This window comes from Aspergillus udagawae, assembly GCF_001078395.1.
Source record: "Aspergillus udagawae IFM 46973 DNA, scaffold_1, whole genome shotgun sequence".
Lineage (NCBI taxonomy): Eukaryota > Fungi > Ascomycota > Eurotiomycetes > Eurotiales > Aspergillaceae > Aspergillus > Aspergillus udagawae.
In genome coordinates, this window is record NW_025091264.1 from 3,102,106 (window position 1) to 3,128,699 (window position 26,594).

Below are 26,594 nucleotides of genomic sequence, written 5' to 3' on the forward strand. Positions count from 1 at the left end.
CTAATGGATGAGACGGAGGAGAGGTGAGGATGCAGAAAGGAAACGAAATGAATTGCCCAGAATTTCTCCGCTTCTTAGATGGAAGCTGTCTCGGACCGCTGGCGACCTCGGCTTGTGAGTGGATGCTCATGCCAAGTGCCGCTCATAGAACAGTCCGTTGAAATGAACTGCAAGAGAACAGTTGATTCAAATAGCTTTAATGATTCACAACTGTAATGATGTCTATTGCAGGCCATTTATGCTGCTCTACTCCGTGTGACTGTCAATAATCATTAAACCACATACAGGGCCCCGAATGTCCCCCGTTTCCAAGAGAAAACTGGGGTACAACGATGCAGCACCGATAATTCAGGTAGTCGAGAAGAGTCGAAGGTGGAAGAGAAGAACATAACAACGGCAGAAGACATACATACAAAAAAGGGGAAGAAAGGGGGAATATCAACGCCGGCAAGAAACCACCGTAACACGATGCGCGCCATTATAAGACTCCAGAAATTTAGACTGCAGAAGGGAGATCACCAGAAACTACACCATCCAATCCAATGCTGACATATGTTCTCCACGCTCGTTGCCTGCGCGAGAAGTTTGTCTACTTGATCACTCACATTGAGCTCTTCAGTGGGCTTGAAGTCTCTACCTGTGAGCTTCTCCTTGACCCGAGCAAGCACCTGCACTGCTCGTGCATTCTGTGCCTCACGGGCTTCAGGCGGAATGCCCTCCTGGACATCGAGGATACCACCGTCGAGAATAGATGGACGACGGTGACGGGAGAAATTGCTGGGCTGAACGCCATGCTCAAGATTCATGGCGGACGTAATCGACTGTCGGCGCTCAGTGCTGAACGGCGGCCGTTCTGGCGACTCGCGAATGTTCAGACGCCAATTGATCAAGGGATCGTGAATGAACTGTAGTAAAAGATCAAAGGTTAGTTCCAAATACCATCTCAGTGAAATATTGAGTTAGAAATGGACAAAACATACCGCTTCCAGAACCGCCATAAGGGAATCCTTGTTGTCTCGGATCACGCGCATAACAGCCTCGCAGGTGATACGGTAGCTTCCCTCGATATTGCTGACTTCCATGGCGAAAGTCAACATGCGAGTCAACCGGAAGGGCACCCTCTCTGGATATTTCTCACGGTGCATTGCCACCTCGAAGCAGTCACCGAAATCGATATGAACTACCCTTCCGGTGGCGCGCTCCAGCAGAAGATTGGACGGATGACGGTCACCAAGACCCAGAATATAGCCTACCATCGACATGACTCCCAGAGATCTCGTATAATTTGTCCGGCGCTCAAGCCAGGCCTCGGAACTCTTACTCTTGAGCCACAGAACACGATAAAGATCTTTCCCAGTAGTGTTGTCCATGGCGTATCCGAACACCTCAACCTTTTGCATCAGAGTGAGATTGTCGTAATCTGGCGCCATCTGCAGCATAATGCGATGTTCGATATTGAGTAGGATGCGGCGACTTTCACGGTACTCTTTGATCAGTGCATGTAACGTATCGCTGTTGCAGACCCATCCTATCAGACCAGAGTTTTGAGACAAGGGGATTGCAGGGAACCGTTGGACGGAAAGATGTCGCTTGAAGGTTTCGCCATCGTTATCAAGCAAGGTGTTTACAAGTCCGAATAACTGCATGACTCTCTCGTCTTGCCGAATGTCCTCATGTCCCTTAAGGGCATACATGTAAGAGCTACCGTTGCTTCCCTTCAGAGTCATTCGTCGAGGTCGCTTCTTCGTTTGGAGCACGTGCAATATAGGATCAAAGCTGATGATTCGGATGATTGGTCTGCCACTCTGGTAAGTTCCAGGAACAGCAAGGGCAAGATCATGACAGTCCTTGAGCCTGGGAGAGACGTATTTGAGGTCAAGAGTCGACAACTGTGGGAGCTGCCGGCTAATCTTGCGGAAGACAGTATAGTAGAGATCCCAAGCTTGGTTGAGATCGCCGATTTCTTCCGTCTCACGATACAGCATACAATAGTGCTTCGCCTCTGCAAGATCCCGTCCAAATGCCTGGGCGAAAGAAACCTCACGCAGCGTTTCCGCACCCTTGTCAAGCATGTCATGCAGTGGCGCCAGAGTTGCAAACATGCCCTCTACATCATGGTCACCAAAGTAGAGTCGAGAGGCTTCCTCCAAGCCTTCATGCCAGAGTTCGTGCCACAGAACCGCGACTCGAATCAATTCATGACTGACAAGATCGGCTTGCTCAACCAAAGTAGCACTGTGCTGCCGCATACTATCCATAATGGTGCTGGCGGATTGAGAACGGCGGGTAATATGCGATTTCATCGCAACAGTTAATGGGTACACCAGCGCCTGCGGATGGGCCTTGCCCACTTCGGCCAGTAGGCGATGAACAGCGGTTCGGACCTTGAGGTTCGGCTGGTTGATACGAGCGATGAGTTGTGGAGTTACCGAAAGCCAGGTGTCAATGTTCACTGCGGTGAAGCCTTCTGTGACAACATTATTCACTTCTTGGTCACCACCGTAAGTGAACCAGAGGGTCAGCAGTCTCAGGGTATCCTGGAGAGACGAGGTCGACGACAAAGCGATTGATCTGAGGAAACCTCCAATGGCAGGTATGACATGCTCTGTCACAATATGGCCAGGGACTACGGGCATGATACTCCCGTCCCTGCTTGTCTGACTGGCAATGGTTGTCACAACTTCAAAGTTGGCCAAAGCCCAGGAATGCCAGGCTTTGTACGAGTCGCGATTGTATTTCGTGGCAGCCGAATATGCACCAAGAACCTCGCGAACGTGTTCCGGCTTCCAGTCGCCTCGTTGCAGAGTTGTCTGCCACTCTCCCTGCCTAAGGTAACTCTTAGAAAGCAGCTTGCGGAACTTGGCTACATCGCCAATACGTTCACGTAGACCCATCATATCCACATGATTTGCCTCGGTAACTCCATTGACACCATTGATTCCGTTATGATCGGACTGTGATATCATGAGCGCGTTAAAGCGATTCAAGTCATCCGTCAGATTTGCAGTGAACTCTTTTAGCATCTGAAGAGCTTCGCGCTGGCGACCAGTAGCCCAATTGAATTTCAAGCGAGCGTAGGTCACTTCGGGAGGAGCGATAGTTCTTGTACCATTGTTGTCAGTGACAACAGTCTCCAAAGATGCAAGAGATCGCTCGGCAAGTCCCATGCGATTGGATTTACGGCAGAGGTTGGCAAACTTGATCCACATATCAAGGTTTTCGCGGGGTGAAGTGACGAGCGCCCTGACTTTGAGCATGCGTTGCCATACTTCAACGTTCTGTTGGCAGCCGAGCAACCTCTTGTTCCATGTCTGACGCATTGACTCCTGCTTCTCAGGGTCCCCAATGTTCTGTTTGTAGGTGATGATCTCCTCCAATTCCGCAAGCATCTGTACACGCACGACAACGTTGTAGGCACGGTTATATGACTCTCCAAGTAAAGCTGATAGTTCCGTGTCGAGGCCGTTCCGAGCTTTTTCAATGTACATTGTCGCCTCATCAAATTGATTCCGATGGATCGCAAGAATTGCACCGAAGAAAGACCTATCTGGGGACTGCTCTTTCATCACACCCAGGTAAGAATCCATCAGCTCCCATTGACCTCGTCCCCATGCTGCTGCTGCTGCTAGGGGAGCAATGGCTCTGCGATGTTCTAGCGAAGCCTGGTTCCACTTCTCTTGGGCGAGGTCAGATAATACCTTCCACTCGCCAAGCGCATGCAGACACCGCATTTTGCCCATAGTGACACCAAATGAGTCTGGGTCAATTTTCTCACGGCGTTTGTAAGCAGCAAGTGCCTCTTCCCATCGCTGAAGTTTCTCAAACCATGTCTCCTTCAGCTCTACGTCCCTGTAGGCTTGGGCTTTGCGAAGAATACCAATAGCGGCGTCAGACTGCTGAAGCTGGTTGTTAATAGTGATCAAAGCCTCCACGGCGCCGGAGTTCTGATCTTGCTCGAATTCCAGCTCTTTATAATGGAGTGCCTTGGCAAATGCATGGCACTTTGCGGCATACTTGCCAAGTGTACGAATATCAATGGGAAGAGCCTTATCATCATGCTCCATAAACTCTGCAAGATTGAGAAGTATTTGGAGTATCTCAGGAGGGATATTTGGTGAAGTAAGAGCCTTCTCAATCGAGCGTACGAGCTCTTCTTGATACTGATCGTACAGCTCCGTCCAGCACGATACAAAGGCTGCGTTGAAGAGATCCCTTGCTAATGGCTGGTAGATACCAGCCAAACTGGCGCATGCTCGGAGTGCCGGTGAAGGCGATTCTTTCAAAAGCTCCACGCTGAATCTTCGTATCCATTCCTGCCAGTCTTCCCGCGTTGACTTTTGAGAGGCGTCCCAAGCATTCTTCAGATGTTGCTGATTGACAACCATCTTCTTCTGGCCAATGTCAGAGTAGCTAGATTCATCCGCCAGTGTACCCGTAGTTTCATCGGGATTCAAGTCCTGTGGCAGCGGATCACCCTTTTGAAGCTTGGAAACTAGAATCTGGTAATTGACATGATTAATCTGGTGATGTGTCAAGACCTTGTTCAGGAGATTTATGTAGTGGCAGAAATCCTGGCCGAGCTGGAAGATAAGAGCACAGATACAGTCCATGGCTGCTTGTCTTAAGGTCCGGTCGTTGCCTGCAACAACACGAGCCAATGAATGAATCATCAAAGATGCAAAGTCAGAAACATTTACTTGTCGCGACAGCTTTGTGAGGCTATCGATGGCCGATTTCCTGATACTTTGAGGATTCTGGGCTCTCTCAAAGAGGCGTACCATAGACGGGATGATCAGATGCATGTATTCTTCCCCACTGGCGCCAAAGATGAGGAATGCGTGGAGAATCCTTTCTGAAGGCTGGCGGCGAGGCGTGTTGTCCTTCTCAAGAGTGTCCAACATTGAAGGGATCATGGCTGCCAGGTACTTTTTGAACTCACCCTCCAGAGACTTGGCTATCGCTTCAACAAGTGACAAGATAGTCGCTTGCACTTGGTAGGATGAATCCCAAAATTCCTGAATGACCTCAATAATCTCCGGAAGGAAGGCTCGAATATGCTGTCGAACGATATTCACCAAGATAGCCATCTGATTGAAGTAGGATTCTAGGCGGCTAGGCGGCGAACCTCGGATGACCGATATGAAGCCGGGAATGATCTGCCCTAGAAACGGCACGCACTTCAAACCCAGAGTTTTGAAGATTGTAACAATCGCATCAATGACCGCAGAGTGGTACTGAGCAAGTGAATTCTCACGCAATATATTCTGCATCAAGGTATGGATGACCACGGTTGGATAATACTCGTCGTTGGAAGGCGTGAGACCCTGCATGATAAGGGCAACATCGGAGACTGTCTGAATTTCGTTGATGTGGTGGACATCAGGTTCGATTTCACTGATCTGTTGGTATTTGTACGGATCAAGAGCACCAAGAATTCCCAGTAACTTGATGGTCTCTTTGCGCAGCGACCCAGTTTGCTCTGTCTTTATGATATTAATGAGAACGGCAAGTAAATGAGGATATTCCAGAAACGGATCAATGACATAGCCAGAGTTGCTGGCTAATTGGCCCAGGGTTCGCAAAGCCGATTCTCGCTTTGCATGCGAAGAGAGATCCTGCAGTGAGTCCAGGATAATTGGCATGAGCTGCGGGAGGTAATTTCTCATTTCCGCGCCCCCGACACTCGCAAGTTCTCCGACAGCTTTCAATGTGGTCGAGGCGACGCCTGGGTTGGCATCCGTCGCCTTCGGAAGTAACGTTGTCACCATAGGATCGACGTAGGACCTGATAAGTTTGGTCGCATTTGATACGAATAAGCTGATGAGTTGAGCACTCTCCTCCTTCTGTCGGGCTGTGCTCGCGAACCCAAGACCTGTCAGAAGATTCACTAGCAATTTTCGTAGTGGCGGGAACACATAGGCTGGGTTGACGCTTGAAAGGCGGCCAATGATGCAGATTGCAGCTTCCCGGACGGCAAATACTTCGTCGTTTACGGCCAAGAACAGACAGCGGATGTTTTCTGGTCTTGCGAGATGACGATCGAATTTGCGATCCAGTGACCATAGTACGGTACGCCGGATCTCCGGGTCTGGGTCACCGATCCCGACGGTCAATAATTTATCAATAACTTCACTAACAACCTGTATGGAATGACTGCTTGTCTGATTGATGATCGGATCATGGACAAATAGCTGGCAGCAGGTGAGCGCTGCAGCCTTCCGAATCTCAGGGTTGTCGTTCTCAACGTAATTAATGGCCACATCGCGGACAAATTCATTGAGAATGTGACCGGAGAAATCGAAACTCCCCAGGGTATGAAGTGCCAGAGCAATTTCTGCATCAGAGTGCAACTCTTGCGGAGCGAAGTCCTTTGCGAATGACGGCATGGGAGGTAGCCTGCTCTCTGGGCAACCGAGGGGACGGAAGGGTGTCCCATGAAGGATCAGGCTGAGCATATCCAAGAGCTTTTCCTGAATGGTAGGTTTGATAGGCGGGATATAGTGAGCCATATCAACAAGCGCTTGTGTCAGTGATTCGCTCAACCCACACGCAAATATAGGGTCAAGCAAAGATTCCATGTATTTACTGAGCGCCTGCTCAACAGCCAAAGATAGCATGCTGATGCACTCAAACATTGGTGCTTCATTTACAGCAGCTCGATTCCGACTAGCAAATGTTAGCTCACTTTCAATGGCACGAGAGCACTGAGACTAGACTTACGCTTTTAGGGCCAATCCTTCGCGTATGTAGATAATGATTCCATCAAGATACTGTGCAATGGCAGCACCGACTGCATTGGCGATTTTTCCTATCGCTATGAATGCAGCGTCTCGTTCCTTGTCTCTCTTAAGTTGCGCCTGCAGGTAAATCATGAATCTATGTAGGTAGGTTTCTGTAAAGTCGACAGGGGCGTAGGAGGCGAGTATAGGGATCGTCTGGACAACTTGGGCCCGAATTTTATGGTCACGGTGATCCTTTAGACGGAGAACAATCTCACATGCATTCCGATAATGCTCGTTCATGAACATTGCTCCTTTGAGGAGAAGCTCCTTGAGCACTAGGAGCGATCCATGTACCCAGTCCACATTGCTTGATTTAAGCCCCAAAAGTGCTTCCTCGTATATTCTTGCAAACCACAATTGTCGGACTTGAGCGTCTCTGGCGGCTATGATCTCAAAGCACTCAGAGACCGCTTCCGCCGCTGTTTCTCGGATAAGAACCTTGGGGTCCCGCAGAGCGACCCAGATGAGTTCGAAGATCTGTGGAACGAAACCGTAAAGAAGAGTTGGCGAGCCTTTGGCAAGCTCTCTTATGACAAGCACAGCAGCGAAGCGCCTGCTTTCCTGTCGCTCAGACTGAAGCCATTCTAATGCTGACTGAATCTCACTTTCGACCAGTTCTGCAGTAAGAGCGCCGCCCGGCTTCGCCAAACGTCCCAAAGATCGAGCTGCATAGACCAACACTGCATTGTCGTTGCTGCGCAAGGCGCTGCGCAGATAACTAGCGAATCGAGTGGTTTTCTGAGCCGCATCGACACCATCGAAATCAATCAAGCGATCGAGAGCCAAAAGACCACCGATGCGTTCATGTGCATCACTGCCGGTGACCACGAGCTGCGCGATGCGTTGACTGACAGCGTTATAGAATTCGAGGAACTTCTCCGGAGGCCAGTCTGCGGGGTTCGAAATAATTGGATATTAGTCAAGTTCTGGATGCGACCGAAGTGCGAAGTGTTACCTCTCGAGATAGCCAGGACGTTATCGTAGAGCTCAAATGAAGCTCTTACCCGCGTCTCCTCATTCTTGGACTTCAGCTCACTGAAGAGTCGCTGAGTGATGTCCGTAATAGGACCTGCTTGCGCCATGTTGGTAGACCACACCCCAGGGTGGACATTTGAAGTCAACCTCTAGGGCATGCAATTTAACACGAGGTCGACATGAAAGATAGGAGGTCGATGGGACAGTAGTGGGCTTCAGTAGTAGTGAGGAATGAGGTGAAGGTCTCAATGAGCCTGGCGGGATTGTGCACGGACCACAGCTGTTCTCGCCTGGGGCGTCTGCTCAGTACCCAGCCCAAACTGATTACTCACTTGGCTATTACTTAGTCAACCTGTCTTCTAGAATTTCTAGAAACTACAACCACCCTTTCCAGTATAAAAGATTATTGCAGATGCGCTATTTTGTACATGGAGCTGAGATGGTCATGAGGCATCTCTTCACTGGATTCATGCCTAGCCGAGAGATACCTTACTGCGGTCCTACATACAACCCTCCTGGATCGGTCAATAAATGCTTCGTGGTACGAGCTGATAAGAATTTTCGAAAGGACTAAGGTGCTAGGGGCTCTCATTATTCGCTTCATCCGTCAACAACTTGAATTTCAGACTGTGCAATCGAAGCTTTCTGTTCCATGGACTCAGGCACTACTCGGGATCCCAAATGTGACCTCATCAGATGACCCCGGTCTCTTGCACGTGTCCGCAAGCAATGTTCTAGATCAAAGTCCAAATTCATACTTTCCGCTACAATCAATGCCTATTATTTACATAGTTGGTCCTGCAGTACTGCTCTTGATAGCAAGCATTCCACAGTGGAACAAAGGCACCGTGAGAATCCCATGTTCTCAAAATGAATGGTTGAATCCATTCTAAGAGCATACATCTCACGAATAGCAAGCAATCCAGGGATCCATTGCTGTGAATACCTGTCGCATGTGTGACCTCTGACAAGGAACAATTTCCAAACATGGTTGGCCTTTTTGGGCAGGGGTGCTCTACTCGAGGGACGAGACATTCTTGATGTCTATTAAGTCCGGCACCAGTCCATTCAGTAGATGCTCTCTGGTCCCAGAGCACAGTATCTTCTAATGCAGACGAATTCTAGCCATAGGCAGGTCCTGTATTACTGCTCCTCTGTTTGTGGCAAGCTTGGGGCTAACTTTTGAAGACCTTCTGTTTGCAATCCAGCTACACCCAAGGCGCCTCTGAGGAGATTCACCCCGATTATTTGGGTCAATTGGCACAGAAGACTGTTGAAATAGTTGCCCATTCCTCTCTTTCTTAAAGGAGCATAAGGGGCCTGTCAACCCGGCAAATTCGGGGTGCAGCAGGTGTCTGTGAAACAAAGTACACATAGAAGTTCAGGGCTGATAGAGGAGTAATTATCTCCTGGTTAGTCGAGAAATCAGCCATGTATTCCTATGGAGATTATAGTTCTGATCTAGGAGCGGAGGGTCAAGATATTGAAAGTGATATGCCAGCAGGGATAGCCATAGTCGACTAGTTATTGGCTAGTTGCAACTTATAAAAGTCTCTTATCTATTTCGCGACCCATTTCCAATCTAGTCTGTTATAGTGGCCATGTTAACCCGAAGGACTGACTCCTTTTTATCGTCTGAACTACATACTGTCAGCGTTCGACTCCGACGTCATCTGCTTTTCGGGGAAACCCCACCAAACCAATATCTTCCCCCCTCACAAATGACTCAGGCCCAAAAACGCTTGAGATATTGAATGGACTTCATCCCGAGTGCTAACCCCTAATCCGACGGACTTAGCGACGTCTTTTGTCCATCTATCTCCGCCTTGCTTGACGCAAACTTTCTGTGATATTTGTAATCATCGCGACACCTCTGATTTGCGAGCCCAATGACAACCTCAACGCTGGGTCCCAATAATAGTGGGGAAGATCACGAAAGACGTGGGATGCAAGACTACTTAAAGACAGTGTGCCTCCTCAGAGATGTACGTTGACTTGTATCCCCCACTTAGGCGTTTAATGCAACCAGACCCTTACTCAATCACTGGCACAATGGTTAAAGTTCTTTTGACTGGTAAGCATCTTCAAGTACTATCCTAGTCATTAGGTCTGTAGTCTAATGCTCGGTCTAGGGGGAAGTGGCTTCATCGCTGCTCATTGTATCGATGTGCTGCTGGCACGCGGGTAAGTGCAGCATACCTATAGCATGGGCTGTTCTGGGATGAGCTGACGGGGATGCAATACAGATATGATGTCGTGGTAACTGTTCGATCCGAGGAGAAGGGCCAGAAGATTCTCGAAGCTCATCCCAGTACGCCAAAGGAGAAGCTATCTTTTGTTATTGTCAAAGATGTCGCAGCAGATGGAGCTTTCGATGAGGTAAGAGTGCTTTTCTCTCCTGAGGCCGTCAATGTCACACTGGCTTGACCCATCCAGCAACTCTAAGCTAATCGCTGTTAAGGCCGTCAAATCTAATCCACCATTCGACTATGTCCTTCACACTGCATCTCCTTTCCACTTCAATATTTCCGATCCCGTGAAGGATTTCTTGGACCCTGCAATCAAGGGGACGACGGGTATCCTCAAGGCGATCAAGGCCTACGCACCGACGGTCAAGAGAGTGGTTATCACCTCATCTTTTGCGGCGATCATCAATGCCAAGCAGCATGCCAAGGAGTACAGCGAGGAAAACTGGAACCCCGTCACCTGGGAAGAAGCACTGGATCCTTCTGCAACCTACAGAGGTAGTAAGGTATGTATACAGCCTCGTATTTCGCATTGTGATTGGCTAACGTATGCGCCTACCCAAAGACTTTTGCAGAAAAGGCTGCTTGGGACTTTGTCGAAAAAGAGAAACCCAACTTTGACATTGCAACCATCAACCCACCTTTGGTGCTGGGTCCAATTGTGCATTACTTGAACTCGCTCGACGCCATCAACACTTCCAATAAACGGATTGCCGATATGGTCCGTGGCCAGTGCAAAGACGGCCTTCCCCCTACAGGCACATTCCTGTGGGTAGATGTCCGTGATGTTGCCCTGGCACACGTCAGAGCTATCGAAGTCCCGGAAGCAGGCGGCCAAAGATTTTTCGTCACGGCCGGCCATTTCTCAAATAAGGCTGTCGCTGATATCATTCGCGAAGCATATCCTGAGCTAGCTAATAGACTACCTCCCAAGGACTCGCCAGATGATACCCCGGCTGATATATACGGTTTTAACAACAAGAAATCAATCGAGATCTTGGGTATCCAGTACCGGTCATTGGAGCAATCGGTTACAGAAACAGTCAAGTCGTTGTTGGCTGTTGGGGCATGAACAACAAGAAATGGTCGAGTAACTGTATTGTAGAATTAGACTCAATGCACATACAGTTTGGGCCTTGGAAAGAAATATTTCAATTCATGTTAAAGTCCATGGCGAAGTAAAAATAGGAATATACCTCTCTAGATCATTCATCATATTCAGAGATACAACGGTGTAACTCCGTAGTTATTGGGGAAATGCAATCAACTAATTTGCGCTTCTGCGCGCTGCCACTCACCGTACGCGGCTTGGCATGCATGGTGCAATCAACTTTTCTCCAGCGCACTCCGCATCGAAGACACAACATCGAGACACTGCAATTGTCTTCAATAATAACGCCCATGGCGACAGCCAGGTTATCGCCGACGGCGAATCTTCTTCGGAAGTCCCGTCTTTTCGCGCTTCCTTCAGCCTTACCGTTGCCCCAGCAAGATGCAACCTCGAAGACCGTTTACGAATCCGGCACCGCAACCCTGCCTCATCCGATCCGAGCATCCATTGTCACCCCGGCTTCGTCGCTAGCGAGAGGAGATTGGGGGTTGAAGCGACCGCTTCCTGCAAAGTCGACATCGGAAAGGTCGTCTCGGCCTGTTGTCCGCGTCAACGTACTCGACACGTTTGAACATGTCACAGACTTCGAATCCGCCGCCGACCACACGGTGACCTTGGAGAAATTCCAAGAGCTTCACATGCCCATGTCCCTTCCTTCCAAGGTCAACTACGCGACTAGCATGGTGCCTAGACACCAAAGCCCTTTCGAGTCCGTGGTTGACAATACAGATACGAGCAAAGGCCTTCAGGAGCCTGGTGCCAAACAGTTCAGACATTCTGGGCCTTGGCTCGCGGGACAGACGGAGGCGGAGTTCAATGCTTATCTAAATAAAGTGCGCGCGAGGAAGCCTGAGCTACTGCAGAAGCTCCGTGAACACTTCATTACCAAGCGAACTGCTGAACGCAGAAAGCAAGCCCAGGATAACGGCGAGGACCTAGAAGCGCTTGGTCCGCTCAACATCACCGAGGAAGAGTTCCAAGGGTACATCAAATCGCTGCGAGCCGATCCCTTCTCTCTTGGCCCCGTCGTCTTCGAACTGTTGGATCTTCCATCGCCCCCCGCCGTCCCTAGTGACCGTATCGGACACAAGTACTACCAATCTCCAGGTACTAAACTCTCCTCTGCGGAGTATGCTGTATCCGGTCCCCCGAAGACCCACCCTTCTGCTGGTCTGTCATATACGCGATCTCACGCTCTGATCTACAACCACCCGAAATTCGGTCCCCAAGCATACCAACGCCCTGTGCAGGCCCGTATCTTGCGGCCGAAGGGTCGGTTCAAGGGTAAAACATCTAAGGCTATTGCTGGTGTTGGTGGTATCGCGGTGGAAGATCTCAACGCTATGACTTTCATTGAACAAGGCTCGCCAGCAGGTCTTGCGTACTTCGACGTATCCATCCCCGGTGGTGCGAAGTACTGGGTTACTCCCATCCGTGCTTCGGTTGACTCGGACGGTAGAATCGGCCTCGCGTCATACCGGGCTAGCGCCACTGCTAAGGCGCCTTATGGTATTGAGGAGTACCAGAAGCCAACCTTCACAAGTATTTCCCCTGTCGCCCGTGCGGAGCAGCGTGTGGTGCCCAGGTTGGACAAATTGGCAAGCTTGCCCTATGCTCGGAGGGGACAGGATATGTCTGCATCAGAGCAGCCCGGCAAAGCTAGAGAGGACGTTGCACGAAACCTTCTGAGGACCCTGAGTTCTATTTAAGTGTCTGTCACGAGGTCTATACCTGGTGATACAGAGGGCTGGCTGTACGATTAGAGTACTCTTATTTCCTACTGTTCTAGTGATATAAAGTTGGATGCATTATGTAAATTATATTCTGGAGGCAAAAGAACATTTCGAATATCATTCTGAACTCACAAGAGGGAAGTGTGCTCGATGGCACAAGACTGGCAATCTGCACTCATCCGTGTACTCCGTTTATAAGCTGGGGAACAGCCTAACCCCATTAAGAAAAGTGCACTCCGATGCTTATTGGCGGCTAATGTCTTGGCGGTGTAGCCAGGGTAAGGTTTATCATGTGATCATCGTTAGGGTTTCCGCACACCAGGCTCTCCAATATAGCAAGAAAATAGAATGGATTAGGTCTCGTCTTCCGAACATCCATCCCGCCAGCACACAACCGCCAAAATGGGTCGCGTTAGAACCAAGGTAAGTTTCAGAGAAAGCACCATGAGTTATGTTCGAGTGAGCGCCAAAAGAGTGTCAATTCTGACGAAACGGGTTTTTCTTCAATAGACAGTCAAGAGGTCCGCCAAGGTCATCATCGAGCGCTACTACCCCAAGTTGACGCTCGACTTCGAGACCAACAAGCGTCTTTGCGATGAGATCGCTATCATTGCCTCCAAGCGTCTTCGCAACAAGGTAGGCAATCTAATATTGAGCCGTACAGTGGTCGGAATATGACTTATCTGACGAAAAACCAGATCGCTGGTTACACCACCCACCTTATGAAGCGTATCCAGCGTGGCCCTGTCCGCGGTATCTCTTTCAAGCTGCAGGAGGAGGAGCGTGAGCGCAAGGATCAGTACGTTCCTGAGGTCTCCGCTCTGGATGTTTCCCAGACCGAGTCCGGCCAGCTCGATGTCGATGCCGACACCAAGGACCTCCTCAAGTCCATGGGCGTAAGTTCAGCTTCTCAGCATGGTTGCTCGTGGTTTAAAAGCAGTCCGTTAACTAATCCTTTCCACTACAGTTCGACAACCTCAAGGTCAACGTTGTCAACGTCTCCCAGCAGCAGGTTCAGGAGCGCCCTCGCCGCTTCCGGTAGATGCGTGCACCCTTGATGAAAAAAAGTTAATGACTGTCTTCGGTCGATCTATGGCGTGCTCAATTATTCTTGCTCTGGCTGGCTTCGCAGCTATCATGTAGCCTAGAGACACAGGAATGAACATAATCTCGCTGAGAAAGGTGTCGCCGATTCTCCTGGTGGAGATGACGCTTGATTGCCAAAATTTCTCCTTTTCCTTACTATCCGCCTCAGAGCGGACGATGCGTAGAAGGATCTGTCTGCATGATGTGCAGGATGTCATCGGAGAATCGCATCTATTTTTGTGCGAACTGCACCATCAACTGCATCGCATTGGATCAGATTCAGATTATTCCAGTCTATCTACAACAGTAAATTGGGTATCGTCATAACAAAAAGACGCCGTAGAACCGCAAAGCGAAACATCCCATCGAACTCTGTCGCGAAAAGGTCCATGTCAGCCCTGACGAGATTGATGCATATCAAGATCACATTTCCTTTGGCACATAGCCTTCAATGGAGCCTCCTTTGTCATCGCCTGGCCGCATTTGCGGAGGCGTTACCTCGTGGGAAACATCCTCATTCTCTCGAATTGCTATATCCACTCTGCCGGCTCGAAGAGCTGGATTTGCATCTCCACGTTCCATGGCAAGCTCACGAGAGCGAGCGGCATCAAGAAGGGATATGCCAGAGATGGCGCTGGCAAGATCATTCGGCTCTTCAGTTCCTCCCACGTGGAAGTCTTCCAACTGACCAGTGACTTCTTTCAAGGTGGTTGAACTGCTCATCTTGCTCTTTCCTTTTCGTGCCCTTGCTCTGTCTTCTTCGAGTAATACGAGCTCCTTGCCGTGGTTCCCATCCCGGCGCTCCCACGCAGGTTCCTCGGCCAATTGCACCCTTATAAACATTGCTCGTTCGGCGCATTCATCCGAACACCACATTTCAAGCTTCTCTTTCGGGACAATATTCATCTCCCGGCCGCGACCCCCTGGACCACTACCCTTGGCGCCCCATGTGATCCTGTACTTGCCTCTAACATCCTCTTTACGGTGCTCGTTGGGACATAAACCATATCCACAAAGGCCCTCGATGTTCCGTTCAAGAATCAAATTGTCGTAGTCGGCAGGCTGGAAGGGAACAAGGGCTGCTTTGAAAGCTCGAGCATCTTCAGCAGACGGAGCGGCGGGGTCTGCTGACGGCGAAGAAGGAAAATTGACGAGCTCGAGGATGCGGTCGAGGATTAGAGCTTCTGTGTCTTTCTGTGCCTGAATCTGGTGCGCATGGTGCATGGCGATTGCGAGATGTCGTGGATCGACGTTTGGCCTGTTCGTGGGTTGGCCCTTTTGATGCTCGGGCGCCTTTGACTTGGGTGGCGCACGGCGGGCATTGCTGGGCTTTTGTAGTGCTGCTGGAGAGGAGGCAGCATGTGTAGTTGGCAGAGAAGTTTTGAGAATAGGTTTCTTTGCGGACATGATAGGCTTTGAATATGGGTGACCTCAGCAGCGACACTATCGTTGCGCTCAGTAGCAGAACACGAATAGCAAAGAAGAAAGAAGCTGATACAGTAGTGGTGTTTGTCGGGCTGGCACGAGGCAAACCCCGGATTCGATGAAAAGGTTTTAGTGAGCCAGCAGTGGAATGATGTAGTCGAAATTTAATTAAAACGAGCACCAAAGGAAGATACTGTTGAAAATTCGGGCACTTAAAAGTAGTAGTGCCTTAATCCAGTGTGTTTTGTTAAAAGGATAATCATCATTCTCTAGAAGTGAATTTGGAGTGAACATTGTTCTGAGGTAGCCGCTGATCGCCCGTTGTGGAGCACCCTGTCCCGCCTGACAGTGACGACCACCACTCGCTGCTACGAGCCTACTGCCACCTCCATGATTCCCCTCGATGTCTCCTCTTCGTCTTCTCTAAACTACTTGTCCCTTTTATTTTTCTACGTCCTTGGCATTAAATCACATACGCACTTTGTCTCATCTAAGATCAGTGCGCCTTTTTATAGTGAGTGACTTAATTCAGTGATCAGTCTCAGGGTGCTCGCTTGCCTTAGGGGCATATACTCTGACGTACATACTGCGGATCGATCAGGCTGACAGATAACTCTGTTTTGCGTCCAGCGTACATTCCTTCATTCGCAAAGTGCATTTCCATATGACCGACTGCATTGAGATCGTCCAGGAAGGCCTCTCTTGATAACACATAGAGCTCCTTTCTCCGTCCCTCCTTTGTGGACCACCCGCACCGCTTCCACCTTACCATTTCGTGTCAATTAGCCTGATATTTCGACTACTATCACAATTTCTTCGCAACAGAGTCCGGCTTGCCAGATGTCCAGCCCGCCGTTCACGGTCAAATCGGTCTTCGAGTACACTTCGGACCATGATGATGACCTTAATTTCCCAATCGGCCAAGTCATAACCGTTACTGCCGAGGAAGATGCGGAGTGGTATTTTGGCGAGTACACGAATGACTCGGGGGTCAAGGTAGAAGGCATCTTCCCGAAGAATTTCGTTGAGAGGTATGAACCTCCTGCACCCCCGCGGCCGACACGCCCTAGCAGACCAAAGAAAGAAGCCAATGCTGCCGCTCCGTCCGAACCCGCTGCTGCGGAAACTCATGCAGAACGCCTTCCCTCTCCGGAGCCAGCACCGGAGAGCGCCCCTTCGTTCGAACAGGAGCCCGTGCTCGAAACGCCCAGATCGCCTCCGAGTACTGCGCAAGCGCCGGCACCTGAGGTCTCTTCTCCGCCGCAGCCAGTTCAAGTTCAAGCTCCAATTTCGGCAGCCCCGCCGGCCGCTCCTTCGGCCCCAAGTGAGCCGAAAGAGCCAGCCACCAAATCGGCATCTAAACCAGCACCTCCCCCGGTTGCAGAGAAACCTAGTGGGTCATCATTTAAGGACCGGATCGCGGCTTTCAACAAACCCGCTGCGCCGCCTATCGCGCCTTACAAGCCAGGAGGCTTCGGCGGCCAGAATCCGACGTCGTTCATCAAGAAACCGTTTGTTGCGCCACCCCCAAGCAAGAACTCCTTCGTGCCTCCGCCCAGAGAGCCGCCTCCGAAGGTCTATCGGCGGGAAGAAGATACAGAAATACAAGAGCGTGCTATGCGCGAGCCTCCGGTTTCTGAGAGCAGACCTGCACCCGTTGAAGTAACTGAAGAAGGGGCGGAAGATCAGCCAAAGCCAACCAGCCTAAAGGAACGAATTGCTCTTCTGCAGAAGCAGCAATTGGAGCAAGCGGCTCGCCATGCTGAAGCAGCTCAGAAGAAGGAGAAGGCTAAGAGGCCCCCAAAGCAGCGTATGGAATCTCACGAGGACCGCACCGCCGTGGAAGAGCAGGAGCATGAAAGCTCTGGTGCAGCTCCGTCGGCAAGGGATCACAGTGTCGAGACCGTGAAGCCTGACCCTCTCCCTGAGGGACAATTAGGAACGCCCCCGCCTGGACCAGAGCCGGCCAGTGATGCTAACGACGCTGACTATTCCGCCGCCGCTGACACCGAAGATGCGGAAGAGACTTCAACAAGCAAGGAGGATCTCGAAGATCGTTCTGGGACCGAGACCCGTCAAGCACCGGAGCCTGAGAAACAGAGAGAGACTAGCGACAAGCTTGAACCGGACGAGGGAGATGAGAGTGACGAAGAGGAGGAAGAGGAAGAGATTGACCCCGAAATCAAGCGTAGGATGGAGCTTAGGGAAAGAATGGCGAAGATGAGCGGTGGTATGGGTATGATGGGGTTCTTTGGTCCTCCTGGTGGGATGCCTGTTCCGGCCGCAGGACCTCGCAAGACAAAAGCGGCTGCGGAGATGGAGAAAAAGACGGAAGACTCAGATGTGACTGCTCCAGCAACTGCTCCACCAGTCCCCGTGATGGCACTGCCGGGAATGAACGCCGTTAGGCCAACAGCAGCTTCTCCAAGCGTACAGAAGGAAGAGGATGTGCCTCAGCCTACTTCCATCACCGAACAGCATCCTCCTCAGGAAATCCCTGATGTAGAGGACGTCGTGGAGGAGGATCCTTCTCGTCGCGCTCCTGATGAGAGGCCTGCCGCACCGCAGGGTATGCATCCTTGTTTCTCCTGCCGACGATGATCGCAGTCGTCTTTGGACCATCACTTACATCTTACAGAGCGTCCAGTACCCCCGCCTCCGCCGAGAGAAACACGGCCAGCCCCGCCTCCAATTCCTCAGGACCGGCCGCTGTCTCCACCGGCTGTTCCAGGTGGTGAGATTATGCCCCCCTATATCTTGAGTTAGGCAGCGCTGACACCTAGAAGAATCTCGACCTGTCCCTCCTCCTCCCAAAATCCCCGCTACTGCTGATCTCGGTGAGGAATCGGACGACGAACTTTCTGTACGTGCGAATGATCTCTCTTTGAATGCCACCGAAGCGGAGCAGGAACGGCCTGCAGCTGCTCAGTCGATTTCGGCTCCTCCCCTTCCTGACCATCTCGATTCGCGGCGTTCCTCAACCTACGAACCTACTTCTCCAAAGTCTCCTACTCTTCCCTCGGAGAAGAGAATGAGTCGCCCGCCTCCGCCGATCCCAACAAATCCACCGATGTCACCACAGTTCCAGGGCAGGGCTCCTCCCCCGCCACCTCCTGGCAACATCCGCCGTAGATCAACTGTGGATAGCAGAGCAAGCGCAGTCTCACACCCTCGCCAAGCTGGTGAAGATCTTGAAGGAGAAGTCACCGAGTATGATGGGGACTACGATACGGATATCGCGTCTGGGGCCAAATTCAAAGATGCCTTGAAATCTCATGGCCGCGATTCTAGCGTTGACGAAGGTACTATAACCGATGATCATTCTCTTCAGTCTCCACGAAGCCCTCAAGAGGCCCGCCTTCCTCCTCCGCCACCTCCTTCTGCACCCAGAGCCGTTCCACCGCCGCCACCCATTCAGCCACCGAAGAGCAGCGGAGGCGCTTCTCTTGAGTCTCCTAGAGGACCTCCGCCGCCGCCGCCTCCTCACAGAGAGCTGTCTTTCGGAGGGGAAGAAGAATATGATCCATATCGCTATTCTGCCCCTCAGCATGGTTTGCCCGCACCGAGAGTGCCACCTGTACCTCTTGGCCGCCCAGAGTCCCCCCCGGTGGCTCCTTCACAGGCTGCTGAACATGACTCTGACGACATGTACGACGCGTCTCCCGTTCAAAGCCCTTCGGAGATATCAGCAGCCCCGCCTCTGGAAAAGAGAGCGTCTTTTGCGCCTCCTCCCACTCTGCCGCCTAGCGCGCCACCCCCGTCGGCGCCACGAAGTAACCGTGCATCCTTAGACATTCCAAGGGCCCAGCCTAATCTGCGGAGATCTATGGATGCGCCTCGTCCGTCCATTGATCAAGGCTTCATTGCTATGGATGTGGATCTGGCGGAAGGTTCTCTCTGGTGGACACAGCCTAATATCCCTCCGCCTGTTTTCCAAAATCGGAAGGATGTTCTTTTTGAAGTGGAGGAATCCACGTCCACCAAGCGGAGCGGAAAGACCACGATTTCCAAAGATGTCTATGTTCTATTCATGGACTACTCGCAGACCGTGATCACAGTGGCATTTGATGCCCGAAATCCTTCGGATGTGTCCTTGGAGCAGCGTCACGAACCTCCGCCGCTGCAGCCGCGCCAGGACCAGCTTGAGAAGGCGCATGCGCAGTTCGGTACTCGTATCTCGGATGCTGTGAATGCTATTCAGAATACAACTGTCTCAGATGGTACCCCGTTTGGCTTGGTCCAGCATCTGCTTAGTCCATTGAAAGATGCACTCCTCCCTGTCGGTACACGCGCCTATGGTGCCTTGGTTTATGCAAATTTGGCCAATGCATCTGTGCAACAGAACGACGAGATCCGAGCTGGAGATATCGTTACTTTCCGCAACGCGCGGTTCCAAGGCCACCGAGGCACGATGCACCAGAAATACAATGCTGAAGTCGGTAAACCGGATCATGTCGGTATTGTCATTGACTGGGATGGTACCAAGAAGAAAATTCGCGCATGGGAACAAGGCAGAGAAAGCAAGAAGGTGAAGGTAGAGAGCTTCAAGCTCAATGATCTGCGAAGTGGAGAATGCAAGGTGTGGCGAGTGATGCCTCGAAGCTGGGTAGGCTGGGAGAGTTGAGAATGCCAGGATATGGCGCTACGTAAGTTGCAAACGCGCTCTCCCTGAGATTTATGGGCAGCCATCGAAGAGGAAGATCGGTGCGTTACGTATATGGGAGGAGATATGATTTCTATCTGTCCTTGCCTTGTCTCCTTCATCCTTTAATAATCCACAGGAGATCTACGAAAGCGCGGGCGGTTGTGCAGATACCTAAGCTTTCAAGTCGATTCGGGTACATGTTTAAGTTTCTTTCATGTACATGGATGGCAGGGAGCTGCTTCATTAGTTGCCTGCGGTTATCAGGTTTCCTTCACTTACCATTTGATCAGTTTCAAGCCATTTATTTTCTGTTCCATGTATCTACTAATGCTTTGTCTCGTTTAAACTGCTTATGAAGTGTTTGTGGTGGCAGCCCATCAATGCATAATTCTCACTGAATTAACATATCATAGCTTACTTGACATAGTAGTGCATATGTTATCCGTACCTGTGTTGCTGCAGGTTTGCTAGTGTTTATGCCTGAAATTAATGGCACCAACGACAGTGGCAACCTGATTTCCGTCGTTTCCTCAACTCCGATTTCCTTATCTTCAAGAGCTTCACCAACTCTCCCCCTACAACCATCGCAGCTTGACGGCGTCATTACTGTCAAAATGGGTGGCGATTTGAATTTAAAAAAGTAAGTAGCTCCATTTTCACAGCCGCAGCTATCTCTTTCTGTATCCCTCTTACTTACCAAACATATCAGATCATGGCATCCGTCGCTGCTCCGCAATCAGGAGCGCGTGTGGGCGGAAGAGAAACGAGCCCTAGAGGAACGCAAACGTATCGATCAACTCCGACGTGAACGGGAAGAAGAGCGCCAGATTCAAGAACTACAGCGATTACAAGAATCTTCGGGGAAAGGTCGCCAGCTGAATCGGGTCGATTGGATGTACCAGGCGCCATCGAGTGCAACAGGTCACTATGCCGAAGAGATGGAGGGATACCTGTTGGGCAAGCGCCGTATTGATGGTATTCTACTCAAAAATGATGAGAGCAAAAAGCTGGAGAAGGGAACCGATGTCGTGGCGGCTAATGCCGCCCCGCCACCTGTGAATAACCCCCGTGACACCATGGCGAAGGTCATGGCGGATCCGTTGCTCGAAATCAAGAAACGCGAGCAGGCTGCTTATGAGAATATGGTGAAGGAATCGGTGAGACGGAGTCGGCATAGCGAGCGCGATCAGGACCGTGACAGGGATCGTGATAGGGATAGGGAACGCCGTCGTGACCGTGGTGACCGAGATCGGAGTCGCGATAGGGACCGCAGCCATAGACGCTCGAGACATGGCGACGAGGACGCACACCGTTCTCACCGCCATCGATCACATCGACATAGGTCTCGGTCTCCCCTGTCGCCAGAGCGCTCTGACAGGAAGCGAGGGGATGATCGAGCTTACAGAGATGAGAGAGATAGGCGGGATGATCGCAGAGATGAACGCAGAGATGAACGCAGAGACGGTGATGGGAGGGATGATCGTCGGAGTGAGAGAGACCGCAGAGCAGATAGGGACGACGGAGACCGACATTCCAGCAGATACAAGGACCGTGATGACAGATATGACCACTCCACACGGCGAAGATCTTACGAAGATCATTCACCATCTCGACGCGGCAATCATTACTCTGATAGACGCCGGACAGAGGACAGGAGCAATGGATATCACAGAGACTCTCGAAACCATGATCGGCCAGAATCATCCTACCGAGGCAGCGACAGGAGAGATAACAAGGAACCAAGAGACTTGAATCCTAGGGAACGGGTCTTGAATACTAGAGATGAACCTGCCGATAACAAAGAAAAGGATTTGGAAGAGGAACGCAAAAGGAAGCTGGCTGAGATGATGTCCAACGCAGACGAGTTGGAACAAAAGCGTCTTCAGCGCATTGCCGAGGTCACAGCTATGGAAGAGAAACAGCGCGAGGTAGACGAAAAGCAACGGTCTGAACGTGGCCGCTTTGTTGGTCAACTCCATCGTCAGCTCCAGGAGGATAGTCTGGACGATCGGATTCGACGCAGTCGTGGTGGTTTGACGAAGATGGAGGATTAAGGCACGCCATGCTATACCTTGAGCATTATCATCACTCATGTTCTCTGTTCTCTGTTTTCTATTGGTTGTTTTGTTTCGCGGGCGTCTCTCTGGCGTTCAATTTCGGCATGGGGCATGAAAGTAGTTTCAAGCAGTTGTTATACCCTGGACTTCGCAGCAAACCAATAGCTTTGATTTCATTGCGCACCGACTGAGAAAAAAAAAAAAAAAGTAATCCCTTTTGAGCCTTGGGCATTGGTTCCTTCTCCGCGCCAATGTTTAGATTCAATATCCTATCTGGTTGGAGTGTACAGCGGGGTTCAGGTATGAGAATGCCATGATTGGATTATACAGGTATCACGAATGCTGCGGCCGCCAACGCTAGATTTTAAGTATAAGAAAACAATTTCCTATAGAAGAATCGAAAAAAATCTATCATACATTACAACAATAGCAACTCGCCTGTCGCCGCCCCTCCAGCTAGCTGAGGCTGGTACACCTGCTGCTGGTTCTGGTTGACCACGTATTGAGTCTGCGAGGCTCCGCCGCCGCCAGCACCGCCGTCTTCTCGACCACCCAGGTCGAGTGCCGCCATCTGCTGGCTTCCGACGCTGTTGAAGTACATGTCTGCGGCGCTCACGGCGGCATTCATGCCGCTTGCACCCGTACCAGAACCGTTCGTAGGTGATGCATTGGCAATGGCGCCTGAATCCGCCCCAGTACCTGCGAGGAATTGCCAAGCACTAGTTCCGTTCTCGTCTTGAGGTTTCTGCAGGGCAGGGCTGTACTGCAATCGTCGGGTCCTCGCAGAGCGGAAAACCTGCTGGACGGGTTTGAGGTACACAGTTGCCAGCGTGCCGACATTCAAGCAGAGTTCTTCCAGGGTCCGCGAGTCCAGCTTCTCGCTTTCCGCGCTGATGGGGGGTTTCTGGCCCATCACGACCTGCTTCGCGGTAGCTGGGTCGGTCGACAGCAGACGCCAGTACATGTACCCTCTATCCCTGAGATCCGGGTCATCTGTTTCTTCTGTGCACCATTTTAGGACCTGAGGTACGAGCTGTTGACCCTTGGTAGGGCGTTGGATGAACAGCTTGACGGTGGCCGTCAAGAGGGCGAGTTGCACTTCAACTGTCTCGTCGTGGAATGTGGCCAGGTAATCCTGGAGCAGTCCGTCTGAGTTCTCAATGCGGTCTGCATATTGCCCGATGATCCAGATAATGGCTGCCTTTGCTTCTGGTTCATCCAGTTCGTCGATATTCTGAATGACGTTGCTGATAATGCTTTCGTACTGGTTGGGATACTTGCGAAAGATATTCCGAATGACAACAGTCGCCTCTTGCACAATATAAGGAATTTTGGCGTTAACCAATTCCAGGAGAGTGTCAATGCATTGCCGTGCCGCAGATTCAATTTTGATGGCCAGTTTTCCGATGGCACGAACGGCTTTTCGCACGAAATGAACATCGATCTCGGTTGCATATCTTTGTACTGAATCAGTCAATGGACATATGGCTGGGGAGCATTAGACTCACTCTCGCAACTCGGCTAGCACAATGCCAATATTCTCCTTCGTGGTCAGCATAAATATTAACTCGAGTTTCGTCACTTTGACATAAATTGGGTCATTGTAATTGCAGAAAAATACCCGGATGTCGTTCCGTAGAACCTCGGGTCGTTTCTGTAAAATGAGAATGGCATTTCGGAGAGCCAAGTACTGCACTTCTGGAGGTTTCGACAGCAGGGTAACGAGAGGCGGTGACAGCTTCTTCGACAAAGAAGTGATGTGCCTTTCGTCAGCTATGTAGTTCATAAGGTAGAGGATGACGCGGATCGACGTGAGGACGACAGAGGAGTTGGAGTGGGAAAGGCGAGGAGCTACACGCTCGGCGAGCAGGAGTGCTTCTGCTGAGTCCTGAGGCACATATGACATCAAAGCATCAAGGATGTACGTTTGCCCCCATCTAGTAAATCGTTAGCAGTGCGGACAAAGCATACTGAAGGATCAAGGGCAGATTATCTTACTCAGAACAGTCCGGTAGGATAGAAACAAGTTTTGAGGCGCTCGCATAGTCAATCGTTAGGGATATCGATTCACTTCGTCCCCAGATATCTGTCAAAGAAGCAAGAACACTCGACACGACGGTTGGATTCTCATCCTTGAGCATCCGGTTGAGCCGATCGATGAGGTCCGAGCCCTCAACCATTTTTTTATCGTGCTCGTAGAGCTTTGAAACGCAAAAAGCTGCAGTTTTGCGAACATAAGGATCAATGTCCCCCATCAAACGTTTAAGAGGCTGAACGGTTGCTTCGACGAACTCGCGAACGTGCACATATGAGATAGTCCGCAGAGCCAACGCGCGCACAAGCGGGTTCGAGTCATCCATATCCTGAGGCCCGATGTTAGCTCATAAATAGGAGCATCTATCAATTATATGATCGTCATACATCTACCAATATGGGCAGCGCCTTCAAGGCGACATCGGGCTTCATCCTTGAGTAGTTAACCAGGAAGAGAAAGCACCTATTATACAGAGTCAGTCGTCTGTTGGTGCCCGCGCCTTGTATCCGTGCTCCTCCCTAGGGACGTACATCTTCTTTATCTCCAGGCTGGGCAAGTTCATACAACCGATCACATCGGGAAATAAGGCGACCATGTCATTGTTGCTCATGGTCATATTGGCAACGATCTTCTTGAGCGCGATTTTCTTCGCCGAGAAATTCTTGTCCTTCTTGCCGCCGCTATTGAGCTCCTGTCGCAGCTCCGCGACTTTGCCCTGTGAAAATTGAGAGAATGGTAAGCCATAGTTGGTCGCAAAAGGAAGCACGGCGATGAACATAGAGGGAGATGTGGTTTGAAATCACATAAATGGATAATCGATATGATAGAAGCAAGTATACAACGGCAGGTGGGCTTCTGGAAGAATACAAGGGGCAAGAATGCCAGCCAGTCCGTCATTAGATGACGCTCCAAGACAAGACTCGACGTGAGGGGGAGGAGAGGGGGAGATAAGGCAATGCATCAATGGAGTGCTTAGTCGCACTTCCATGATCTAGATAGGTCCGATGACCAGCATAGCAAGCATATAAACATACCCTAGCAAACAGCTTCGCATCACCCCCGCTGGAACTCATGTTGCGTGGCTTTGCGGACGGGCAAATAAAGTCTCCTTAGCTCCTTTCAAGTCTGCGAACGTTCCCGTGTGAGGATCGGACTCAGCTTCGATCGCGGATTCACATGAACCTTGTCAAGGCGATTTATAAGAAGAGAGGATCGTTCTAGACGGCCGTGCTATGTCCCTTCAGCTGCTCTGCTCCTTCAACGCCTCCATGCCTTGGGGAATCGTCGTGGTGCTTAAGTCGTTTTCACAAAGTGTCGGTATGGCGGATGCTCAAGTCCTGGACTGAGTCAAGTCTGGGTTTTGTCGCGGAATATTGCGCAGTCGCAAATATCGATTAGTGACGAAGAGACTCAAAATAAGAAAATGAGACTATAAGTGTCGAATATCATTGTGGTTTTAAACGTTCTGGATCCGTCGAATGGTTCAGGGAATCAGGAGTGGATCGGCTGCCGCCAGCTCCGCGTGCTTGTGGGGAGTTCTGACCACCGATTAGATCAACTCCGTCCTGATCATCAATCCGCATCATTTGCAATTTTGCTCCAACTCGCCGGTCTCTCACGTTTTTGGCTTTAAAAGAACGGCGTTGACCGTGTCCTCTGCGCCAAGTCATCCAGCATGGCATCCAAACCTTTCAGTCCTCCACCACCGCCGCAATGGGTGGTTGCGCTGAACACCCCTATGCCGCGTCCTACCAAGGCGGCATCCAGTATCCCTGATCCTCCGGGGTTCTCCAGCAGCAAAGCACTCGGCAAGGGCGTAAGTCACTCGCGATGTGTAGATTTCTTTAATTGAGTGCGGCCATGGTTGGAAGCAAACTAACTGTGTTGTTTTTTTAGCGTGCTCAACAGCAATCAACTACCTCCACCACCGCTAAGCCTGACGAAACCGATACTCTAAAGCTGAAAAAAGCGTGGGAGATTGCTCTCGCTCCTTCGAAGCAGATCCCCATGAATGCGATCATGATGTATATGTCTGGAAACAGTCTTCAGATCTTCAGTATCATGATGGTCTTCATGTTGTTCAAAGGCCCCATCCAGGGTTTGATGAACACCAATACTGCCTTCGCGAAGTTTGACACCGAAGGTATTCGCGGGAAGTTGATCGGAGTGAAGGCTGTTTATGTCCTCATGCAACTGGGTTTGCTGGGACTGGGAATTTGGAAGGTTAATGCCATGGGACTTTTGCCGTATGATCAATCAATCTTGTGCTCATCGCGGTTTATCTCTCGCAGATTTACTAATACGAAATTCCAAAACAGGACTACCAGATCAGATTGGCTTGCTTGGGAGTCGGAACGACAACCTCTGGAACGAGCTTATTTTGCTTTCGGTTAGAGTGTATATCCACGAAAATCTTCAAAATAGCAACAATAAGAAAGCAACCGACATTCCGTCCTTTTTTCAATTTGCTACATTGGTTAATAATGTCCCTGATGTTCA

At 50.6% G+C, this 26,594-nt stretch overlaps 9 protein-coding genes across 9 annotated transcripts; 6 read left to right on the top strand and 3 right to left on the bottom strand.

The window, feature by feature from the left end:
• Positions 1-515: 515 nt before the first annotated feature.
• Positions 516-7,864, bottom strand: tor (putative TOR pathway phosphatidylinositol 3-kinase TorA; the record flags this gene model as incomplete). Its single annotated transcript, XM_043286502.1, has 4 exons — positions 516-905; positions 981-6,666; positions 6,721-7,672; positions 7,738-7,864. 4 exons carry the CDS (start codon positions 7,862-7,864, stop codon positions 516-518), a joined length of 7,155 nt encoding a protein of 2,384 aa, XP_043142437.1.
• Positions 7,865-9,809: 1,945 nt separating this feature from the next.
• Aud_001002 (SDR family oxidoreductase) lies at positions 9,810-11,075 on the top strand (the record flags this gene model as incomplete). Its single annotated transcript, XM_043286503.1, has 5 exons — positions 9,810-9,831; positions 9,890-9,941; positions 10,004-10,136; positions 10,219-10,509; positions 10,569-11,075. 5 exons carry the CDS (start codon positions 9,810-9,812, stop codon positions 11,073-11,075), a joined length of 1,005 nt encoding a protein of 334 aa, XP_043142438.1.
• Positions 11,076-11,404: 329 nt separating this feature from the next.
• Positions 11,405-12,823, top strand: Aud_001003 (mitochondrial 37S ribosomal protein bS1m; the record flags this gene model as incomplete). The annotated part of the gene is made up of 1 exon (XM_043286504.1): positions 11,405-12,823. One exon carries the CDS (start codon positions 11,405-11,407, stop codon positions 12,821-12,823), a length of 1,419 nt encoding a protein of 472 aa, XP_043142439.1.
• A 426-nt stretch (positions 12,824-13,249) lies between these two features.
• On the top strand, positions 13,250-13,889 carry Aud_001004 (40S ribosomal protein eS17; the record flags this gene model as incomplete). The annotated part of the gene is made up of 4 exons (XM_043286505.1): positions 13,250-13,270; positions 13,358-13,483; positions 13,546-13,743; positions 13,815-13,889. 4 exons carry the CDS (start codon positions 13,250-13,252, stop codon positions 13,887-13,889), a joined length of 420 nt encoding a protein of 139 aa, XP_043142440.1.
• A 467-nt stretch (positions 13,890-14,356) lies between these two features.
• Aud_001005 (Rtr1/RPAP2 family protein phosphatase) lies at positions 14,357-15,340 on the bottom strand (the record flags this gene model as incomplete). The annotated part of the gene is made up of 1 exon (XM_043286506.1): positions 14,357-15,340. The coding sequence occupies one exon, from the start codon at positions 15,338-15,340 to the stop codon at positions 14,357-14,359; it is 984 nt and encodes a 327-aa protein (XP_043142441.1).
• Positions 15,341-16,198: 858 nt separating this feature from the next.
• Aud_001006 (SH3 domain protein) lies at positions 16,199-19,982 on the top strand (the record flags this gene model as incomplete). Its single annotated transcript, XM_043286507.1, has 3 exons — positions 16,199-17,927; positions 17,997-18,092; positions 18,145-19,982. 3 exons carry the CDS (start codon positions 16,199-16,201, stop codon positions 19,980-19,982), a joined length of 3,663 nt encoding a protein of 1,220 aa, XP_043142442.1.
• Positions 19,983-20,617: 635 nt separating this feature from the next.
• cwc25 (U2-type spliceosomal complex subunit CWC25) lies at positions 20,618-22,057 on the top strand (the record flags this gene model as incomplete). The annotated part of the gene is made up of 2 exons (XM_043286508.1): positions 20,618-20,643; positions 20,713-22,057. 2 exons carry the CDS (start codon positions 20,618-20,620, stop codon positions 22,055-22,057), a joined length of 1,371 nt encoding a protein of 456 aa, XP_043142443.1.
• Positions 22,058-22,478: 421 nt separating this feature from the next.
• Positions 22,479-25,168, bottom strand: Aud_001008 (putative AP-2 adaptor complex subunit beta; the record flags this gene model as incomplete). The annotated part of the gene is made up of 6 exons (XM_043286509.1): positions 22,479-23,517; positions 23,569-23,997; positions 24,059-24,423; positions 24,482-24,557; positions 24,626-24,810; positions 25,130-25,168. The coding sequence occupies 6 exons, from the start codon at positions 25,166-25,168 to the stop codon at positions 22,479-22,481; spliced, it is 2,133 nt and encodes a 710-aa protein (XP_043142444.1).
• A 602-nt stretch (positions 25,169-25,770) lies between these two features.
• Positions 25,771-26,489, top strand: Aud_001009 (uncharacterized protein; the record flags this gene model as incomplete). Its single annotated transcript, XM_043286510.1, has 3 exons — positions 25,771-25,911; positions 25,992-26,341; positions 26,414-26,489. 3 exons carry the CDS (start codon positions 25,771-25,773, stop codon positions 26,487-26,489), a joined length of 567 nt encoding a protein of 188 aa, XP_043142445.1.
• Between the last annotated feature and the right edge of the window lie 105 nt (positions 26,490-26,594).